We start from the raw sequence: 22,592 nt of genomic DNA, 5'->3' as shown, positions 1-22,592 counted from the left end.
TACAGAGTGAGTTTCAGGACAGCCTAGGCTATACAGAGAAACCCTGTCTCATAAAAGAAACAACAACAACAACAACAACAAAAATTGAGGTGTAGGTCTGAGTGTGACTGTCCTGAGTCCTGTAAGTCCCCTTGTAACTAATTATGTCACAGTGTTACTAGAGACACACCCACGTAGTCTCTTCTCCCAGAACCACCAATCTTTATTTCTGCATCCAGAAATGGCAGGAGGAATCCTTAGGGGCGTCAACGCTGCCACACAGGGCCAGTGGTTAGCGTTACTGAGTTGTGTGTGTGTGTGTGTGTGTGTGTGTGTGTGTGTACGTGTAGAAAAGAAATGTGTGAATGTGAGAGAAGCAGTAGAGTTGCGGAGGAGATGTATATGCGTGTGAGTATGTCTGTGAGTGAGTGTGTGGGGGTGTATGGGTAGTCGTATTAATTTGAGTGCATGTGCATGCGAATGTGTGAATAGGTTATTGACACTGTCGAGGCAGGCACCTGATTTAAGATAGTATAAGCAAAAGGGAGTCCCTCTCCTCTGGTGATAATCCAAGGCAGCCACCTTGCCACCACAGGAGCATGGACATGGAAACTGTCCGTTGACACCACTGGAGGCCCTGTGGCCAGTTGGCTCCAGCGTTTTTCCTTCACTGCTAAGACGGAGTGGGCACAGCTTCTGTCACAGCACAATCCTAACAGGTGAGATCCTGCTGTTCAGAATGTGATACCCCCACCTCCACCCCAGCACCCCCACACACTGAGGGCTGAGTCGAAGCCTCACAAGGGGACCCTTGTTTTAGGGTCTTGAGATGGCAACTGCTAGAGGCCGTGGTTTCTGTTTGCTTGAGATAGAGTCCCCAACTGCTCCCCTTTCCACCCCTTCTCCCTACCGTCCCATATATTCCCCTCTGTCACCTGTTTTTTTTTTTTTTTTTTTTTTTTTTTAATTAAGAGAAGGTCCCATGTAGTCCAGGCTGGCTTTGAACTTCTGATCTTCCTGCTTACCTTCCAAGTATTGGAATTACAGATGTATACCACTATACCTAGCTCTAAACTTAACATTAAAATTTATTACTTATTTACGTATATGTAGCTGGGTGGTGGCCCACATCTTTGATCCTAGTGCTTGGGAGGCAGAGGCTGGTGGATCTCTGTGAGTTCGAGGCCAGCCTGCTCTACAGAGTGAGTTCCAGGACAGCCAGGGCTACACAGAGGAACCCATGACTTGAAAAAAAAAACTATATATATATATATATATATATATATATATATATATATATATATATGCTGGATTTGTGTGTCAACTTGACATAAGCTGGAGTTATCACAGAGAAAGGATCCTCCCTTGAGGAAATGCCTCCATGGGATCCAGTTTTAAGGTGTTTTCTCAATTAGTGATCAAAGTTGGGAGGGCCCATTGTAGGTGGTGACATCCCTGGGCTGATAGTCTTGGGTTCTATAAGAAAGCAAGCTGAGCAAGCCAGGGGAAGCAAGCCAGTAAGTAACATCCCTCCATGGCCTCTGCATCAGCTCCTGCTTTCTGACCTGCTTGAATTCCAGTCCTGACTTAACTTTGGTGATGAACACATTTGTGTGTGTGTGTGTGTGTGTGTGTGTGTGTGTGTGTGTACAGCATATGTACAGGTGCCCTCAGAGCCTAGAAGACATTGGATCTCCTGGAGCTGTGGTTGCAAGCGGTTGTGAGCTGCCCAATGAAGGTGCTAAGATCTGAACTCAGGTCCTCTGGAAGAGCAGAAAGTGCTCTCTGGCCCCTACATCAACACTTTAAAAAAGGATTTATGTTCATCCCATGTGTATAAATATGAATATGTTTGGATGTATGTTTGGATGTACATGCATATGCATGTATGCATGTGTTGTGCCACTTTCATGCTTGCTGTCTAAGGAGCCAGAAGAGATCAGATCCCTTGAAGTAGAGTTGCAAATGGTTGAGTCTCCTGTGAGAGTAAGAGGTCCTCTTAACCACTGAGCTGTCTCTCCAGTCCCTACAGTCAATATATTTAAAGTGCCCACCACATACAGATAAGACAGAAGTTCAACTAGGCACCTCTGCAGGAGATACAACCTGGGGATGCTTTCTTCTTCTGTGAAGATATTCTGTGCTCAGGAGGGACAGGAGCCCTCCCGTGGCGAGAAGCATAAGGTGACCCTAGTAACATGAGGCGAGAGGCAGAGCTACAGGGAGAGAGAAAGGAAGTGGTTTGCAGGAGAGGAGCTTGGTAACACTTCCACAGCTGTGACCAACTGTGGATATCATCTGCGTGTGGGTCTTCCCGACCCACTCCGGGAACACACCAGTGATGGGTTTGCTTTCCAGCCCACACTGACACATACAAACTTGCACACTCCCTGCAGATGCGTTCAAAATGGAGCTGTCTTTAACAAACACTTCACTTTGTTACCAGCACTCAGGTGACACTGCTAAGAGACTTTCAAAGAAAGGATTGCTGCCAGGGTGCTCATATGTTTTAAGTTTTTAATTACAAGTTTCGTTTTGTGTGAGGATGTCTGAAGACAGTTATCAGGGGTCAGTTCTTTCCTTCCACCACATGGGTCCCTGGGATAGAACTCAGGAAACCAGATCGAGGGTAGGTGCCTCTACCTCCTGAGCCATCACTCAGGACCTTGCAAATGTGTTTAAAGCCATGATTATAGAGAAATAATATAACAGATTTGAGACTAATGAAATATAAACCTAATCTAACTGAACAGGGGAACCAATTGATACAGGATTTGTTACACAAAATAAGTTAGTAGGGGACCCAACAGAGCACACAACCATCACCTCTTACAGAGCACATAACCATCACCTCTTACAGAGCACATAACCATCATCTTTGGGGTCAAGTAACAGCAAAGATACATTTGGGGGGGGGGGGAACTACAGGTCAATCTTCGTGGCAAAGTACATGCTTAGCATTTGTGAAACCCTAGATTCAGTTTCTAGCAACACATGCACACATACACACATACGTGCGCGCGCGCACACACACACACACACACATTTGTGAATATACAATTTGTATATATCTCAGGATATACAATTTGTATATATCTCACAGTATTAATCTAAAACAACTGATAAAAAAGGCAAAGTCATTACTTTTGGGGACGCTTAAAAAATAGGTTCTCGATATATAGCCTTTGGCTCGTGGCTCACTGTGGACTAGTCACATTGAGGTCTGTCTATGCACTTCTGCCTCCTGAGTGATCCCTGCACTTTCCTACAGAATGCAACAGGATCAGTTTCCTTTGGGGAAAGTTCTTTTCTCCTTCTCCATTCTCCCTCTTTCTCAGTTTCTTTTCTCACTAGCATCTGACAGACTGAAAATAGTTCTTTGTCCCTTCATCTGTCTTCCCAATCAGATGGTGACTCTGGGAGGTCGGAGTCTTTGACACGCTGCTGTCTCTTCAGCCCCTTGACCTTGACCTTAGGTGCTGCCTAGTAAGTGTAGAATGACTGTAAACCACAAACACACACATTTACTGATACAAAACATGGCTTCTACAGTGCCACTTCCCCTGATGATGCTGTACACCTTGGGACAGTGAGTTCAGCATCTCAAGGTCCTGACTTGTTGCCTGCCTTTCTTTCTTGACCTCCTCATGGTCATCCAGTGTCCTTCAGAGGCTTAGCCACTTACTAACACTGGCTCTGAGACCCATGGCTGTTTCAGCCATTCTGACTGGCTTTCCCACAGAGCAGAGTGGTGAGCATGAAACTGGCCAGGAGTTGACCTCCGTAGGCTTCATTCCAATGTGTCTCTGAATTTCCGAGAGTGGTGCTCCAGTTTCTCCACTTCTGACTGGAGGAGGCTCAGGGCACTGGGGCTCGGGTACTGGATCACTGCAGTCTTGGTGGCCAGCGCCAGGTCCTTGAGCAGGCCACACAGGTGACTGCTGCCATACAGAATCTCATTGCGTTCATCTTTCTCCTGGGTCTCACTGCACAGTGTGTCCACCAGCTTCTGCCCGACTCTGATGACCAGCTTGCTCTGAGTGATGAAGACCTCAGGGGGCTGGCTGTTGCTGAGACTGCTGGCAAGGACCCCGATGGCTTTGAAGAGCGCTCCAAAATAGAGCCTGCTGTGCTCAGACAGGTGGATCTTCCTCTCTGTGTTCTGCCCACTGGGAGATAGGGTAAGAGAGGTCGGACTCTAGAGAAGAGGAAGGAGAAAATGTATAAGGGCTGGAACCACCAGCTGATTGTCTTTCCTCTCCTGTCTTGGCTCAATTTGCAAGAACCCTTATTAGAGAAATCAGACTTGTTAAGGAAATGCAGAGCTGCCTGTGACATTTGTCTAACAAATGAGTGTCAATGTTTGCTTGCTTTCTTGTGTTTTGTTTTGTTTTGTTTTGTTGAGATAGAATTTCTCTGTGTAGCCCTGGCTGTCCTGAAACTCCCTCTGTAGACCAGGCTGGCCTGGAATTCTCAGAGATCCGCCCACCTCTTCCTCCCAAATGCTGGGATTGAAGGCATGTGGCCACACCCACCTGGCTCGAATATCAATGTTTTTAAAGCACTGTTCCATATGCAACTGTATGTATTCTTTGTTATTACAGATTGCAACGCAGTTGTGTGTATTATTTTACTCAACCAGCTCTGTAAACCATAAGAAACACATTCTAAGGAACACATCGATAATGATAAATTTGCAACTTTCAAGCGTTCAAGGGGTGAGGTTGTTATCTCCTCTCTTTAGAGGTAGAAGGAAGAGTGCCTGTTCAAGGCTGGCTTGACCTATGTGGTGAGCCTCGTTTTCCAGGCAGAGAGTAGAACCAGTAAGACAGACAGAGACAGACAGACAGACAGACAGACAGACATTGCATCATGAGCATCTTGGTTTGAAAATGAAGAATGTACCTGGATCACGAATCAGGGAGGAAGCTGTCATCTCTAATGAGGGACTGCTGTGAGCTGTAGGCAGTTAGCCGGCAGGGCCCCTGGGAAGCCAAAGGGTGCATCCCACACATGAAGGATGTGAGGAAGCCCTATTTGTATGAAATATCATTGTGCAGATGTGGGCCCTGGACCAGCACCATCAGCATCGACTTGGGGCTTGCTGGGGATACAGATTCTTGGCCCCTGTCCAGACCCAAGAGATCAGGGACAGACTTGTAGGAAGTCATGGCCTTCCTCATGTGGGACAAAACAGTGTGGCTGTCGGCAGGAGAGAGCCAAAGCTAAGTGCTACGGGCTCGGGGAATGGAGCTCTGAGAGCCCTGGGCTCTAGCCCAGAATTGTCTCTGAGAAGGCAGATAACCTTGTCCAAGTCAATGGACATCTGTATCCTGTCTTGCTCGCTCCAGTACCCCAGTTGTCGATCTGGCTTACTGCAGCTCGGTAGCTCTGTAACCTTCATCTCTGACCCCCTCAACAGTGTCTGGGTTCTTACTTAGGTTTTAAATGGACTCATGGCTTATGCTTATGTGGTGTGTAGTGTGTTTAAATGTTTTCTCTAAGTTAAATAAAATACAAGCATTAAGTCCAGGGTAAGGGAGATGGCTCAGTAGTAATAGTGCCTGCTATGCATGCATGTGGACCTGAGTTCAAATCCCCAGCACCTATGTAAAAAGCCAGGTGTGTGTGTGTGTGTATGGTGCATGTATGTAGGTTCACAGATATTGCTTGTGTACATACATTCAGAAGCCAAAACATGGTGTCAGGTTTCTTCCCCAATCTTTCCCTGTCTTACTGTCTTGAGAAGGGTCTCTCAGAGAACTGAAAGGTCCCCATTTTGGCTTGGCTTGTTGGCCAGTGAACTCTTATAATCTGACTATCTTTACAAACATACCTCCAATGCTGTGGTTACAGGCACACGGTAGCCAGCCATGCGTGGCTTTTTTACATAGGTGCTGGGGATTTGAACTCAGATCCACATGCATGCATAGCAGACACTATTACTACTGAGCCATTTCCCTTACCCTGGACTTAGTGCTCACACTTTATTTAATTTAGAGGAAACAGTTAAAGTTGGTAAATGGAAAATTGCCTTCTGTCAGAAATAGAAGATAGCCAATAAAAACGAACAGTGATAACGTCTTTTTCTTTTTTTTTTTTAAAAGACGTTGATCAAGTGTCAAAGATACCATGAAGATACCTAACCCCCGAACCAAAATGCTTTACTGTGCTCATCATCAGAGACATGAAAGGGTTGCCAGTCGGGAGTGCAGCTCAGTGGTAGTCATTGCCTGTCTTGTATAGAGCCCTAGATTCAACCCCAAATACAAAGGAGAGAGAGAGAGAGAAAATTATCACAGGATGTGTGACAGTGTCATTAGATGCCCTGTTGACGCCACTCATGATAACCCTGAACAACACCTGAAGTCTTCCCTGATACTTAGGGGCTAATGCTCCTTCCTAGGTGTCCAGGTTTCCTTCCACTACTAAAGGAAGCAACAGACAGATGGAGGTCTTGAACACAGAGTAGGCTGTGACACTGAATTTTCACAGCCAAGGAGAGTTTTCCAGGGCAAAATCACAGTCAACAGAGCACTGGGGAGCACGCGGGCTTACCGGGACATGGAAATCTTGGTTTCCATTTGACTTTCCTTCCATGGTGGGCTTCCCTTTCTCTTGTAGGTTAGGTGACTTCTGAAAAAAAAATTAAATCTTCAATTTACTAATTTGAATAGCTTTCAAATTATGATGGCTGTTTAAGTTCACTTTTTTTGTTTCATTTTTATGGTTGGTGGTTTTCACGCCCCTCCCCACCCCAACCTACCCTCAAGATCTTGCTGTGTAACCTAGATTGGCCTGGAACTCCCCACCCCCTTCCTCAGCTTCCTGAGTACAGAGGCTGCAGGCATGACCACCATGCCCCACTTTAAAAGTTTACTCTTAAATGTGAGATGTTGTTCATGATTCTGCCTACTGATGCATTTCTTGGCTTTGGTGGGCAAGGGCTGCATTCTGTCTGCCAGTGTAGCCTGACAGGACGGAAATGAACAACCATCAACTTTCTAGAATGTGTCAATGCTTGTCTAGTGGCAGACACCTCAGAAGGAGCTGGGATGGTCGCTTGCTGGGCCTCTGTAGTCTGGGAGCGCCTGAACTCAGATGTCTCCTTGTGGGGTCCAAAGGCAGCCAGCCAAAGAAATGCTTCTCGGGGTGCCTGGAGCTGCGGGCTGGTCAGTCTAGCACAGAGAAGAATGCATATTCTCCTCTGACTCTGAGAAACATGTCTATAATGACTCAAGCTGGAAACATGGAGAAATCAGGCAGTCAGCAGCACAGGCCTGTGACTCCAGCATCTTGGGAAGTGTGCTCTGGCTAGTTTGATGTCAACTTGACATGAGCTTGAGTCATCGGAGAGGAGGGAGCCTCAAATGAGAAAATGCCCTCATAAGGTCGGGATGTAGACAAGCATTTAGGGTGTTTTTAAATTAGTGATTGATGTAGGAGGGCCCCGCCCACTGTGTGTGGGTGCCTCCCCTCTTGGTACTAAGTTCTATAAGAAAGCAGACAGAGCAAGCCAGCACATAGCACCCTTCCGTGGCCTCTGCATCAGCTCCTGCCTCCAGGGTCATTCCCTGCTTAAGTTCCTGTCCTGACTTCCTTCAGTGATGGACCATGTTGTGGAGTGTAAGCCAAATAAACCCTTTCCTCCACAATTTGCTTTTGATCACTGTGCTTTGTCTTAGCAACAGAAACCCTAACTAGGACAGGAGGCTAAGGCAGGCAGAACCCAAGTTCAAAGCTTGCCTGGGCAACTTAGGGAGATCCTGTCTCAAAAAGTAAAAAGAGAGTGGTGCCAGCCATGGTGAGCATGCATCTAATCCTAGGCTTCAGGAGGCAGGTGGGGGTGGGGAGAAGGAAGAGGGGGGAAGGGGGAGGGGAGGGGAGTCAGAGGCATGAGAGGCAGAGGAGGCAGAGGCAGAAACAGGTATCTCTGTGAGTTCCAGGCCAGCCTAGTATACATGGTGAGTTCCAGGACAGAGCTACATAGTGAGACCCTGTCTCCAAAACAAACAAACAAACAAAGCCCAAACAACAACAATAAGAAAAGATGGAGAGAGGTACTTCACACACCACACACTGTACGCACACACATACTCAAAACGAGCCAGGAGATAGTTCAATCAGTAAAATGCTTTGCAAGGACGAGGACCTGGGCTCAGCCACTGGAACCCAAGGAAAAAGGTTGGGCATGGTGGCACAAGCCTGTCTCTCTAGCGCTGGAATGCAGAGGAAGGCAGATCCCTAGGCACTGCCATCCAGCCAGCCTAACCTACTAGGCCACTGCCAGGCCAGTAAGCGACACTGAGGAACAACAAAACCCAGGGTTTTCCTCTGGCTTCCACATGCACGTGCAAGTGCACATCTCTGCATGCACACGATGCCAGCATCTCCCTCAGTGATGACCATTTCAGGTAACAGATGAAGACCCTGTGTACCATTTGTCACCCTCACTTACCTGCCCACAGACATTCACTCTGTTTTTCTTTGCTAGTTCAAACGAGTGTTCGGTTGCTGGTTGTCTGTTGAAGCGGCTGCACTCTTGGTAGGACTTGGTCTCTCTCTGGGGAGGCCGGATGCATCTTTCACACTTTAAGTCTGTCTCTCCTTTCTCACAGTTCTGTTTAAACAGGAGCTTCCCATTGGCAATGACTATGGAGGTAAACCTCTTGACGTCTTCTGGAACTACTCGTGCAACCGAGACAAACCTCTCCAGGTCATCCACGCTGTTTTGGACTTTGTCCGTCACGAGAACTTCCAGGGACCAATTGCAGCGGTCCAGGCTTCCCTTGGCATCCAGCAGTGTCTGGTAGGAGCTAGAGATAGTCTGGAGCTGGTCTCTAATTCTGGCCTGAAGATAACTGTCTGTAAGATTGCAGGCGGTCCCACCAACCCCTTGGGCAAAATCCAGAAACTCTCTTACAGATTCCTCTACATGGTCAACGGCCCTTCGGATTCTGTTGATGTTGGTTTCCAAGGAGTCTTTGAACCTCCAAGTCCTGCTGACAAAGAGGAGCAGGCCCGCCGCCGAGCTGGCCACTTTGTGTTGCAGAGACATTGCTGTCTCTTTTGCGAAGTCCACGTCTGTCCATACCTCCTTCATGGAGTCCTCTGAGGAGGAGCCAGGGGAGGAGTCCATGGATATGGAAGAGCATGAAGACACTACGCTAGCCCTGCTGTCTGAGCTGGCAACAGATAATCGGTCCGAGTCGGGAGACAGGAAACTTGTCTGTCTGGAGATCCAGGGGGAATTCTCTGGAGCCTCTCTGCCTTTCTCCAGCTCCTTTCCAGCCAGAGACAAACCCTGCAAGGCTTTAGGGGTGTCGTAAATGTTAGGCTTGGTGTTTTGTTGTTCCACTCTGGGAATGAGAAACCTGGAAGGGACCTTGTAGATGCTACCTGCATCAGAAGGAAGCGGGTCCCTGGGCATTGGGATGGCATAGGAAGGTTCTTCTGGGAGGATGCTTTTCTTCTGCAGAGTGTTCCCCAGCTGTGAGGAGAGGGCCACAGCTCCAGTGTGGACAGCAGAGGAGCCTGGAATGGTACTGGACCCCGATTCTTTGGTGAAGCTGGTCACAGATACTTTTCTGACATCGGCCTTTTCCAGCAACACTGGAGTGCCGTGAATCCAATCTGACCTCTGAGGGCTGGATAACGGGTTATAGCAACCATCTTGTCTGAAGGCCATTGTTGGTGCTGGTGTAACACCCTGTCCCTGTGTGTGGGGGGACACACAAAATTGCCCCCGGTTAGTATCAATCAAAGGAGAATCTGACAGGCTCCTTACATCTGAGGGCCACTGTTTTGCTCAGGTTCATTTAGTTCCCAGCCCCACCCCCCACCCCCCATTGCTCTTGTCAGTCAAGGGCTCTCCAGTCTGCTTCACTCTCTGCTAAACCTCCTCTCTCTGCACTTCCATAGCCGCCCATCTCTGCCTGCACACTCATGGGAGTTTGAACAAGGATAGCCACCCCCCCCCCATGGGCTCCTATGTTTGAATGCTTGGTTTCCAGTTGGCCAAACTGTCTGGGAGGATGAGAGGCGGCCTTGTTGAAGGAGATGAGCCACAAGGGAAGGCTTTCTCCTACCAGCCCCTGTGTGCTCTCTGCCCCCTGTAAAAGTGTGACTTAGTGCATGTCTATGTGACCTCTCACAAGAAGGCATTCTATACCACCCACTGAGCTTTTCCCTCTCTGTGTTATACAAATTATCTCACAGAATATTCCAGAACACCTGTAGTTGGAATGCAGGCATGTTAAATGACATATCCAAACTACCACTAAACCACCACATAGCTCATGCTGCGCTCTCTCTCTCTCTCTCTCTCTCTCTCTCTCTCTCTCTCTCTCTCTGTGTGTGTGTGTGTGTGTGTGTGTGTGTGTGCATGTGTTTGTGTATGTGTGTGTGGAGGCCAGAGATGTACACTGGGCATCTTCTTCCTCTCTCACCCCTCACCTTGTTTTTTGAAACAGGGTCTCTCATTGAACCTAAAAGTCACTAGACTTGTTAGTCCACCAGCTTTAACAATCCCCCTGCCTCCATCTCCACAGCTCTGGAGCTCCTGGCTTATGCCCAGAATTTTAAAAATAAGTATTATTTTTATGTATATGGGTTTTTGGCTGCATGTATGTGTATCGTGCGTGTGCGTGTGTGTGTGTGTGACTGATGGAGGATAAGGACAGCATCAGTAGGAGAGCATCAGATCCCTCAGACTGGAGGAACAGACAGTTGTGAGCAGCCATGTGGATGCTGGAACTTGGAGCCTCAGGAAGAGCAGCAATGCTCTTAGCTAACTCTCCAGCTCCACTTTTAAAAAAAGATGTGAGCACAGGAGATCCAAACCCACAGCCTCATGCTTGCAAGACAAACACTCGATGTCAGAGCCATCCCCCTAAGCTGCTGTCATAGTCCTGAATGCCAGGGCAAGGAGGGATTTCACTTCCAGTGCATAGACTTGGTTATGAGGCTCCTGTACCTAACTGTTGGTCAGTGCCACAGTTTGAGTTTGGAATGCTCCTCGAGGTTGAGGGCTTGGTCCTTAGCCTGTGCTGCTGTCAGAAGTAATGAAACCTTTGGGAGGTAAGGTCTAACAGAAGGGAGTTGAGCCATCAGGACCATCAGCGCCATCAGCACCATCAGCTTAAGGGGTTGCTGGGACTTCAACCCTCTCCTCTCCTTTCTCTTTGCTCCCTAGCCTCCATAGAGCAAGCGTCTTCTTCCATCCCGTGCTCTCTCTGAGATGTACCACTCCGCACCACAGTTTCCAAAGCAACCAGCCAACCAATCGTGAACTCTGAAACAGTGAACCTTCCCTCTCCAGACGTCCTTTACCTCGGGCATTTCATCACAGCGGCAGAAAGAAGACAATCAGTCTAACTAATAAAGTTTCCCAGAGGGTGCTCACTGGCCTTGCTCCCCGTCCCTGCTCTGTTGGTACTCACACTTGCCTGGATGGTGGACGAGTGGAGCACAACCTTCTGGGAGCTGGTGGGTATGTCATAGAATGGCTGCTTCTCCGGCCTCTAGGGGAAGACCACAAAGAAGGACAACTTTAATTTCTCTTTCCAAAGGGTTTCCCACACAAAGTCCATGAGTTCAGTGTTTTTTCCAGTGAAAGACACAAATCCCTGAACAGTTTGGGGCTGGTAGTTATGGTTCTCTGTGTGTGTGTTATGATAGGTATGTTCAACCACCAACTTTTACTCCCCCCTTCTAGCTAAAATTAACTCTGTCTCTATCTTTTTCTGTCTGTCTGTTGTCTCGCTGTCTTCTCTCTCTCTCTCTCTCTCTCTCTCTCTCTCTCTCTCTGTGTGTGTGTGTGTGTGTGTGTGTGTGTGTGTCTGTGTGCGCGCGCGCGTGCGTGTGCGTGCGTGCTTGCACGGGTGCATGTAAGCATGGGCATACATGTACCAGGAACCATGTGTGGAGCTGGGACCACAACCTTCTGCCTTGTCTGAGGCAAGGTCTCTTGTTCTCTGCGTGTTGGCCCGGCTACCTGGTCCTACTGAAGATTCTCCTGTCTCCACCTCCCATTTCACCATAGAAGCCCTGGGCTGAGAGCCTCAGACCTGTATCTAGCTTTGTGTGGGCTCTGGGGATCTGCACTCAGGTGCACCTGTAACAAGCCTTTCATCTATGGTGCAGCTTCCCCAACCCGAAGGTTTTTTAATCACCATATAATAATTGTACATGATAATAACTTTCATTATGATGACAGACTTGATGCTTTAAAAGACACCATCTTAGCTGAAGCTATGGGTGGAGGGGTACAAGCATTGATCCAGCTGCCACCCGAGAAAACACTGGCAGCTTATAATGAGGGAGCCAGCCTTCAGAATGAAGGAAGCTGCAAAGGCAAAGGATGTGGAGAACCCAAAGACTGGGCACCAAGCCTCGGGGCTGGGGCAGGGGTGCAGAGTGAAGCTCACCTCAAGGGTGGAAGAGACTTGCCTCTGGGCAGGCACGTCATACACCTGGGAAGGAAGCGTCGGCAAGGAGGCCCTCGTAGGTCTGGGAAGCACAAAGAGAGCCTTGGAGAGAAAAAAACAGGGTTAAGATACCCAAGATCATGGTCAAAATCATCTTCCAGACCACAAAGATGGCCACTGAGCGTTTGTCGGCACAGCAGGCAGGTCCATCCTGCGGCTGTCAGGCTGAGGGTGTTGTGAAGGCAGCCCAGCACGCAATCAACCCTACATGTATGTGAAACCTAAGATTTTTGTTGCAAGCTTTAAAAGCTTGATTTTACAGTTCTCAAGCATGAAGTTTATAAATGACAGCATCATGTCACAGTGTCAAAAGTTGGAAGTCCCCGCTGAAGTCTAGGAAACAATGCTTATAGGTAGGGCCCACAGGGATGAAGGTGCCTACGCCTTCCTTACAAGGTGGGCCGAAGTGCCTTCATTAGATTCATCCGGGAAGTGGCTTAGAATATGGATACTTGGTGTGCATCCACACATATCTCATGATTGGAGGCCAGCGCCAAACAACCCAGAAAGCCAAGAATGACCTTAAATCCCTTTCTTTTTGTCTCCACATCCCAAGGGATAGGATTACAGGTGTGCACCACACTACACCCAGCTTTCCGTGATGCTGGGGACCAAACCCAGGGCTTAGCCAGGGCTTCGTGTATGCTAGACAGGCGCTCTGCCAACTGAGCTACGCTTCCAGCCCTGCTGTTGTGTGGTTTGGTTTTGTTTTAATAGGCTGAAGAATACTTGATGCCAGGACTTCAGTACAAAGGAAAAAGGAAATAGGACTTGTCCTATCAAGGCCAGAGGCCGAAGAATGAGTCCAGAGAGGAAGAAATCAAGTTACCGAGAGCCCAAAGCGGGATGAACCACCTGGCACAGGCCTAAGGAAGCAGGCATTGTGTACGACGCTTTCCAGGTTGGATCACTGAGGTGGGGTTCAGGATTTTAATATGGAGATATTAAATGTGGTAGTGAATACAATCCAAGCGGAGGAGCAGCTTCTGAGGACCAGGTCAGGGTCCCTTTATTTATCACTATCCCTAGGACCCAGCCTTAGGATGATTTGGTAAATGAAGGCTCACAGCCCAGGACAGTGTCCTGTATAACAACTCTCCTGGCCGCCCCTCAGCTTCAGTCACAGGCATGGATAAAACTGCTGTGAAGTTTTATGCATGTGTCTCCCCAAGTACACACTGCAGCTGTCCAGGGTCAAACCAGCTCATTTTCTCTATATGGAGACTGCTTTCTTATTCACAAGGGGCGTGGTTCCCAGGAGCTGGACTCTCTAAAGTACTGTTCTGAAAAGGAAACACCCATTCTTATCTTGAAACCCGAGTCAAGCAGGAGTATACTTCTCCTCACAAGCTTGGAAAGAAAGTCTAGCCTCACATTCCACCTGTCTCTGCTTTGTGTTTCCAGGGATAGACCTTGCAGCCTAAGCTCCAGCCATCCAATACAGATTCTGATGTGCTTCACCTAAATCCTACCTTTCCCTCAAATAACACGTTTGCAACTGCTTGTGAGATGTTTCCAGACCCCTGGCTTCAGCAATCTTCTGAACTCTGGCTGCAGAGACGATTTAGTCAGTAAAGCACTTGCCTTGCAAACACCTGGGCTCAATCCCCAGAACCCATATAAAAATAGCTGGGTTTGCCAGGCGATGGTGGCAGACGCTTTTAATCCCAGCACTTGGGAGGCAGAGGCAGGAAGATCTCTGTAAGTCTGAGGCCAGCCTGGTCTACAGAGTGAGTTCACAGAGAGCCAGGGACACACAGAGAAATCCTGTCTCAAACAAACAAACATTGGTGGGTATGACTGCACCCACTTGTAACCCTAACAACTGAGGAGGTGGGGGTCTCTGGCCATCCAGGGCAGGTTCCAAGCGAGAGAGCTCGTCTCAAAGAACAAGGTAGGGCTGGTGAGAAGGCTCACGCATTGGGTAAGGGTGCTCACCACCAAGCCTGGTTATTTAAGTTCAATTCCAGGACTCAGACAGTGGAAGGTGAGAACTGATTCCAGTAAATCAAACTCTGACCTTCACATACTGCTGTGGCAAGGGAGTGCCTCAGATAAAGGTAGGGAGGTGGTTTCTGTTTGTTTTTGAGGCAGAACTCACTTATGTAGTCCAGCTGGCCTGGAACTTGCTCTGTAGATCAGACTGGATGGCCTCAAGCCCACAGAGATCCACCTGCATCTGCCTCTTTAGTGCTGGGATTAATGACACATCCCACCACACTCTGCTTAAATGTTGCCTTAAAATAGCAAAAACCAAACAAGGTGGACCACTTGATGTTGACCTCTGACCTCTACATGTCTATGCACACATTCTCATCTATGCAGACACGTGTGTACACACCCATAAACACACACACGCGCGCGCACGCGCACACACACACACACACACACACACACACACACACACATGTCTATATATTAGAAAAATCAAACCTGGTCCTGTCCCTGGTGGTCCTAAGCTGATTGGGCCAGGACCAAACTTATCAATGGTTAGATTGTATGTTGAATTAAATCCACTCCCATCTTTCCCTGTCCCTCCCTCCACAGATCTTTCCCAAGTTCTTCCTTGTTCATCGCCTCAGGATTTCAGGCTCATTTTATGAAAATGAATGACTTTGTGTGTCACATGTGACTGTGGGAACATCTACAGTCCACCCAGGGACTTTCCTGTGTGTGCCACTTCAAAAATGTCCCATGTTTCTTGGGAAAATGTTAAGTTCCAGACAGCAATTAAGGAACAGGCCAGAGTGCTGTGGTTTCCAGAGGCAGAAGGAAGCAATTCCAAGCGAGTGTCAGCAAGCAGTCTGTCCCATACACTTGAAATACCAAAGTGCCCCTTCTCAGAATGGAAATGTGTTCTCTGTGTGGTTTCGTGTGTGTACGTGGTTTCCACATTAAATAAAGGAAGTCAGGATGGAAAGTAAAAGAAAACTCAAAAGAGTGGTTTTCCTGGGGGAGATACAGGAGGAAGGCAGAGGGCTTCCGGAAGCTGGTTCTGTTTTGTTCTTGCAGATACTAGCCTCCAGGGTCTAGAGGTGACAAATTGACAAAAACTCCATAGAAAGAATAGCTTCGGGGCCAGCAAGATGGCTCCATGGGTAAAGGTGTTTGCTGCCAGGTTTGATGCCCTGAGTTCAGTTCCTAGGACTCATTGGGTAAACCAAGAGTACAAACTTCCACAAGTTGTCCTCTGGCCTCCACAAACATTAAATGTAATTTAAAAAAAAAAAAAGAGGAAAAAATTTTCTAGACAACCAAAGATACATGCTTTAAAAAACAACAACAACAACAAAAGAGTAGCTTTCAGTCAGGGTCACATAAAAAAGGCACAGAGAACAGAGACACCAAGGATAAACACCCGCCTTCAGAACAAGGCAGACAGATGGTCACAGACTGACTTGAAGGCCTTAATTCCCACCCAGGCTTCACATTGGGCTCACCAGGGATGGGCAGTTTGGCCTCTCAGGAATCAATATCATCTTGTGTAGAAAGGAGGGCTATTCTGATGCGAAGACCACCAGAGGCATCTCCTGGATGGACATTCTGACACAGAGATGAAACTCTCACGACAACTTGAGAAAAGTGGTATGTTCCAGTCATCTTGGCTCTTCATGCTGGGCCACTCTAAACCTCGGAGCCTGGCACTGGTATCAAAGGAGCCCCTGAAATGACCTTCCTCAGCTATGGCCTGAGCCTGCAAACTGCAGGGGAGACAGCTCAAAGGGCTGGGCTTGGACTCGCCTAATTCTACCTATTCCTGGTTAGAACTCCTGACTGGAACACATTTTCTGGGCAGCCTCAAACTCAGGGATAAATGGCAAATGTCTGAGCAGGGAAGGCATCCACACCTGTTTTCATGTGTGTCAGAACATTCACAACCAATTGCGAACTATTCTGGTGTGTCTGGCTCTTGTCTTTTTGGGGTAGAGAAAAACAGTTAGAATCTCCTAAAGGCACAGCTAGGGGCTGACCTTAGATGCTGTCAGTCCGATACTCCTCCAGCACATGAAGAAAGGGACAGAGGGTGCTGGGGAGTGTGTGATGTCCTGGATTGATAGTAGCTGCCTCTGAAGTCAGGGGTGCCAGGACATCAGTCCTTTAAATGAAAGCAGGAAGGGGGAGAAGGAAGAAGAGGAGGAAGAGAGGAGTGGAGGAGGAGGATGAGAAAGAGGGAGAGGAGGAGGAGGAAGAGAAGGAAGAGGAAGAGAAGGAAGAGGAGGAGGAGGAAGAGGAGAAGGAAGAGGAGGAGGAAGAAGAGAAGGAGGAGGAGGGGAGGAGGAGGAAGAAGAGGAGGGGAAGGAAGAAGAGGAGGAAGAGGGGAGGAGAAGGAGGAGGAGGAGGAAGAGGAGGAAGAGGAGGAAGAGGAGGAAGAGGAGGAAGAGGAGGAGGTGCAGAAAACCAGAATGCAGTTAGGACAGACAGGGAGGGAACCTGAAGAAGAAAAGGCAGGGACATTCCCCAGGTGTTTTCTGCGGTCCCTGGGAGAACCTGCTTGGGGACAGAGGACCCGAATTTCCTTCCAGCCACTGCGGTTTCTCTTATTCACCACAGCCCCCCCCCCCCCCCGCCCCCGGAAGGATGCACACTCTGACAGGCTTTAGCAAGGCAGACCTCAGTGCTCACTCAGTACCCATACTCCTGGGTTAAGCTGCGATAGGGAATTCAGTTTCCCTGTCAGTCTCCAGATGGACAGGCTACTGTTGGGTTGGGTCACTTAGTTCATTCAACAGAAGAGCCTGGCCCTGTGCTGGGTGCTGAGGAGACTTGGCATCAGTGGGCATCACATCTGCTTGCCTTTTGAGAGTGAGACAGAACTTTACCTCCCCCCCCCCCTTCAGTGGTTTTAGAAGACAATTCAAATGAAAACGGTCTGGCATGATTTCCTTGCTACATTTTCACTTATTTATAGTAAGTGCACACATGGGTGTCATAGTGTACCTGTGGGGTTAGGGGACAACTGAGGAGTCTGTCCTCTGTTCACAATGTGGGTTCTGGGAATCAAACTTAAGCCACTGGGCTTCTTTTTGGTAGAAGCCTTTACCTGAAAAGCCATGTCACTGCCCCTCATGACTCAGTCTTAAAGAAATACCGCCAAAGCCTCTCCTGAGTCAGTGGCTCAGCCGGCAGCTGGGTGCTGGGTAGAGACTGGGATAATTTGTTCCAGAAAATATAAATAGGGCCCACTTTGTGGCAGTGGCTGGGGGCTGCAGCCAGAATCTGTGTGTGACAACTGTCTGTCCTTGGAAACTGTCTTGCCTTGGAAAATCGGAAGTATTTGAACTTTTTGAAGGGAGTGCTTTCCTGTTTCCAGGCAGTGTTGGAGGGTGTGAGTATGTATCTCAGGACCCTGCCACACACACATCAGAGGCAGTGGCCTTCCTCTGTACACAGAGTTTCCTAAGACACCAGTTGGCTGTATGTCCAGGGGAGATATGTCATTTGAGTGTCAGGGTTAGAAGAGGCCTATTGTCACTGAACACTGAGGCCAGTAGGGTTTTGTTTGTTTGGTGTTTGTGAGATAGGACTTCATGTAGCAAAAGCTAGCCTCAAACTCACTGTATAGCTGAGGCTGGACCTGAACTTCTTGTCCTCCTGCCTCTATCTCCTGAGTGCTGGGATTACAGATTCCACCCCACCAAGCCTGGTTTATGCAGCGATTGGGATAGACCCCAGGACTTCAAGCATACCAGGTAAGAACTCCACCACCTGAGCTGCAGCTCCAAGCAACTTGTACTGTATTTTTAAGGCCCCAGGAAGGCCTTGTACTGTATTTTTAAGGCCCCAGGAAGGCCAGGGGCGTGGGACAAATGGATCCTTTTTCCTTTAAATTCCTTCCTTCCTTAAGGCCCCAACAATGTGACCACACGTTTTCTGAGCTCCTCCTTCCCTCTGCTTGTAAAATTCACAGGACACCCAGCAGCTTCCTGGTCTATTTGTTCATGAAATATTTATTGAGAACCTGCCTCACAGAAAGTGCTGGGGACATGGCACAGAATAAAAGAAAGGTCCCTGGTCACCACCTTACATCATTTTCTCCTGACTCAATCCAGCTTCCCAAGGAGAACTACCAGTGAGGGTTCTTCTAGGGCTTCCCAGCCCACATGTTCAACTGCATACAAGAATGGACACACACACACACACACACACACACACACACACACACACAGAGTATGTTTTTTTTTTAAACCCCTAGTCTTTGGTTAAAGGATTCTGTCTTTCTTTGTAGAACAACCACATAGAAACATTTCTTATCCTGTGTAGTGGTTTGCCATGATGACAGGGACAAAAGATGAATTTTCTGGAATAGAGTTTGGGGGTGGGGTGGGAATGAATCAGCAGAGAAAAGCACATGCCACAGTGCTTGTCCCTGGGACCTGCGCATTCAAGGGAAGAGAGAACCAACAGCTGAGAGTGTCTTCTGGTTTGCACAGGTGAGCCCAGGCATGCTCAGCTCCAAGTAAGAAAAAAACTTTCAAAATGTCTGTAACCAACACTCTCCCACACAAACACTTAGGGACCTGTGGGTTTTCCCTAGTGCCAATGTGGCCATCCCCAACCCCCTCCTGATCTCGATTTGTCCTCTGGTGTGTTTCTGTAACAACCCTAGAAGTAAATTGTTTGGGGGAGGCAGATTCGAGTCTTGAATGTGATGCGTGGCGCCCTGCCCTTGACATGGTGTGAACTAAGCCATCCCTTGTTCCTGTCATCTCCAGCGCTCTCTGTGACACGGGGCCCTGTGAACAGCCAACAAGCTCCTGTGCACACCTTCAGCTGACAGCACAGGTTGGTCAGTCTTGGTGAGGTGGGCAGTCACGGGGACACTAAGCGTGTAAATGAAACGGGACTGGGCCTTAGGCATGCTCAATAGGGCTCTGAGGTCCTGTTTTGCACATTTAATCTGATGAATGGCGATAACCCCATTGAAGCCCCTGGTTATCCCCACGCCCTTCACCTGTGCTTTCATCGGGAGACACACTCACCTGCTTGGGGAAGCTCAGAGTCTTTTCACAGATGATCCTGGCACTGGAAGGTGAGTCAGGCAATTCGTAGACTTGGGCATTAGCCGTCGGTGGCCCCGGTGGCCCCTCCACCCAGCTCCTCATCGGTTCATACACAGGACCCGGGGGTGGTGGGGAGAACAAGTTGGACACCTGGTAAGGCACCTCCGAGCTGGTGAGATCTGTGTCCAGGCCTCTCAGGAGCAGGGGACAAGGTCTGTCTGCAGGGGTCTCTCTGAGGACTTGGAGGCGGTTGGCAGGCGCCAGGCCTCGCCTCCCGTGGAGCAGACACTGCCACCAGCCTTCGCTTTCTGGCACATTTTGCTCCACGATGGTCAGGATATCCCCTCTGGAGAAAGCAAGCTCGTCGGAGCAATCAGGACGGTTGTCATAAAGTGCCCTGGCCAACAGGGTCTGGAGGAGAGAATGTGCTGTTGTAGTCATTGCCTGTGGCGGTCCAAGCCATCCAAGCCACCAAAAAATTTCGGCACAAGCCACCATGCTGTGTCCTCATCCCTCCCCAGAGGCTCCAACACCACCCCCTCCCCACCCCCTCTTTTCCTGATTGATACTTCCCATCCTCAGGGTTTCTGGTGATGTCACATCCTCTGGGATGCTTTGCCTGCAACCCCAAACCCAAGGTGAGTAGCCCTAATAAGCCCTTTCTTAAGTTTGCGGCGGCTATGACCTTCGTGGTTACATGCTTGTGTGCTTTATGACACACATTTCAGCCAAAGTCCCGTGTGTTACAGAGGCTATGGCCCTTGGAGTTACATGCTTGCATGTTGCATGATGACACATGCTGTGTCAAAGTCCTGTGTATACCACCTGTGGATTGACATTTTTAGCTGTGTGCTGTTGGGCCCCATTTCGGCCCTGGTTTGGTCCTTGAGGACAAACCCAAGCCTGGCTCAAGTTTGAGACCCGTCTTAGTCACTTCCGACTCAACAGGACTTGTTTGGTCCTGCCTCTGCTCAGCTGTTGCTGATGTAGAGCTTTGCCATTGGCTCTGTCAGTCACCCCACCCTCTGTCACCCTTCCCTGCCCCTATGTCACCTCACCCCACCAAAACCCCTCCTCCCTATGCTCCAAGTTCATATAAACAAGAGGTTGTTACATTAAAGTTGAGTTCCTGTGTGTGTTTCTTTGGGCTGTCGACACTCACCATCCTGCACAGCCTCATCCCGCTCAGCCCGGGAGAGACCCGGCTGGACCAGGACCACTCTCTCCTCTCACCTGGACCTGCCGGCTTTAAGAAGCTGACAGTGTGCCCTTGAGCACATTACCTATCCTGTTTGAGCCTGTTTCCTACCTACTGATGGGTTTAATTACTAGAATTAAATGTGCTTTGCATACATATGTATTATATGCATACATATGGGATAAATATTTTTCATTTATCTATTACTCAGTCTCCAGCATCAGCCTCAAGCATATAGGAGAGGCTTAGGGGATGTCTGTTAGCTGGTGTCTAGTAACTGGAAAGCTGAGGCAGGAAGATTGAGAGTTCAAGATCTGCCTGGACCACTTAGTGAGCCCTGTCTCAAAAAGCAACAAGGAGCTACGGATGTAGTCCATGGTAGAGTGCTTGCCTCGCCCGCCCGTGGGAGGCACTTACTGAGTACTGTTGGGGGTAGGGGACAAGGTGACAGCATGGTGACAAAGTTTGCATCAGTCTCCAACGCCCCTGTCTGGAGGAGCCTGCCTAGGATTCTGTTTCTTGATGTATCTGGAATATACTTGTTTAACATGTTTGCCAAAAACACTTCAAAGATATTTCCACGTGTACATGTGCACGTGCATGTGTGAGTGCGCGCGCGCACGTGTGAGTGCGCACGCGCACGTGTGTGTGTGTGTGTGTGTGTGTGTGTGTGTGTGTGTGTAGTGCCTGCAGGAGCAGCCAGATCTCTCAGCTGCTGAACCATCTCTGCTGCCCTTTGAAGCTTCCTAACTGATTCTTGGAAATACTTAGGTTCTCCAAGCTGCCCTGTGAGTGGGTGGTGGCTCCCATTAATCCTGGGGAATGGGTCACCCCTCTCTGCCCACTTTACCTCAAATTTATTCATCCAGACAGGTGATGAGTCCTGCAGAGGCACAGCACAGTTGTAGAGATTTCCCCTGTCCCCCATGGGGAACCACAAACGCAGGGACTTTCCGATGATATTGAGAACTGGCCTAGCACTCCTGCAACCCAGACTACCCTTTTCATATGCTAACACATCTTCCTTCAGCAAACAGATACCGAATGCTGTTGTCACGTGACACTGACCCTCCCCTGGAGAGTTTAGAAACACCAATTTCAACCTTTCCCCTCTCCCCATCCTTCAATGCCTAGATACTCTTGGGGTCCAGAACCTTCCAGGCCCTTTGTTATTTTCTATCTCCCATACTTCCACGCCAGACTTCCATGATCACTCTGGCTGAGGGTTTCAGTTCTGCCCGTACACTTTCCCCTCCACCCCCAAACATCCCAGCAGCTTTTCACCCATTGAAATCCCACACAGGCTTCTAGATTCTTCATGAATGCTACTTCCTGAGAAAAAGGATTCTCTGAGGCCACCCTGCGAACCAAACTGGTTCTTCTAGCCTGTTTAGGATTTTCCCGTGTCCATGTCCATCTCTAACTCACAAAGGACAACCATTCTTCTGTCTCCCACGAGAGCAGGGTGTACACCCCTGTGGTGGATAGCCCTAGCCTCTTGTTGTCATGGTAACTCCACTCCTGGGAGGGGCTGCGAAGGAGGAGTGAATCTTGTAAACCATTTACCACAACACACCCCTGCCTCAGTTGGGTCCCCTTGGCCCATATTAGCCCTTGGTTGGTTTTATGATGAACAGTGCAGAGCCATATGCTTCTGGGACTGTTGAGTCTCTAGGAGATAAAAAGCCAGAGCATGGGCACCTAGTTCTGTCTAGAGTTGGAGACGAGGAGGCTTTCTGCGACACTGTGATGACCTTTTAAGCAATATCTAAAATGGATGCTCACAGAGCGGGTACTCTGCCCTGGAATGTGGTGTCATGGTCTCACACGGCGGCCCGCAGAAAGCAGCCTGATGCGATAAAGGTTATAGACTCTGGTCGCGTGTTGACTAAAGGCTCAGACTTGGTGAAGCAATGGGATCCATTC

At 48.8% G+C, this 22,592-nt stretch overlaps 1 protein-coding gene across 1 annotated transcript in view; it reads right to left on the bottom strand.

The window, feature by feature from the left end:
- Positions 1-2,510: 2,510 nt before the first annotated feature.
- The window catches only part of Cass4 (Cas scaffold protein family member 4), a 39,962-nt gene continuing 19,880 nt past the window's right edge, over positions 2,511-22,592 (bottom strand). Inside the window, exons 2-7 of the mRNA XM_076930320.1 lie at positions 19,448-19,879; positions 12,408-12,509; positions 11,421-11,501; positions 8,438-9,694; positions 6,538-6,615; positions 2,511-4,177 (exon numbers count right to left, since the gene is read on the bottom strand). Coding sequence (XP_076786435.1) covers positions 3,770-4,177; positions 6,538-6,615; positions 8,438-9,694; positions 11,421-11,501; positions 12,408-12,509; positions 19,448-19,879 — 2,358 coding nt within the window. The 3' untranslated portion in view covers positions 2,511-3,769. The remainder of the gene's footprint in view (positions 4,178-6,537; positions 6,616-8,437; positions 9,695-11,420; positions 11,502-12,407; positions 12,510-19,447; positions 19,880-22,592) is intronic.

The sequence above is a fragment of the Arvicanthis niloticus genome, chromosome 2, assembly GCF_011762505.2.
Source record: "Arvicanthis niloticus isolate mArvNil1 chromosome 2, mArvNil1.pat.X, whole genome shotgun sequence".
Classification (NCBI taxonomy): Eukaryota; Metazoa; Chordata; class Mammalia; order Rodentia; family Muridae; genus Arvicanthis; species Arvicanthis niloticus.
Note: the sequence above shows the minus strand (reverse complement) of the source record. Positions and strands in the feature narration are given on the sequence as shown.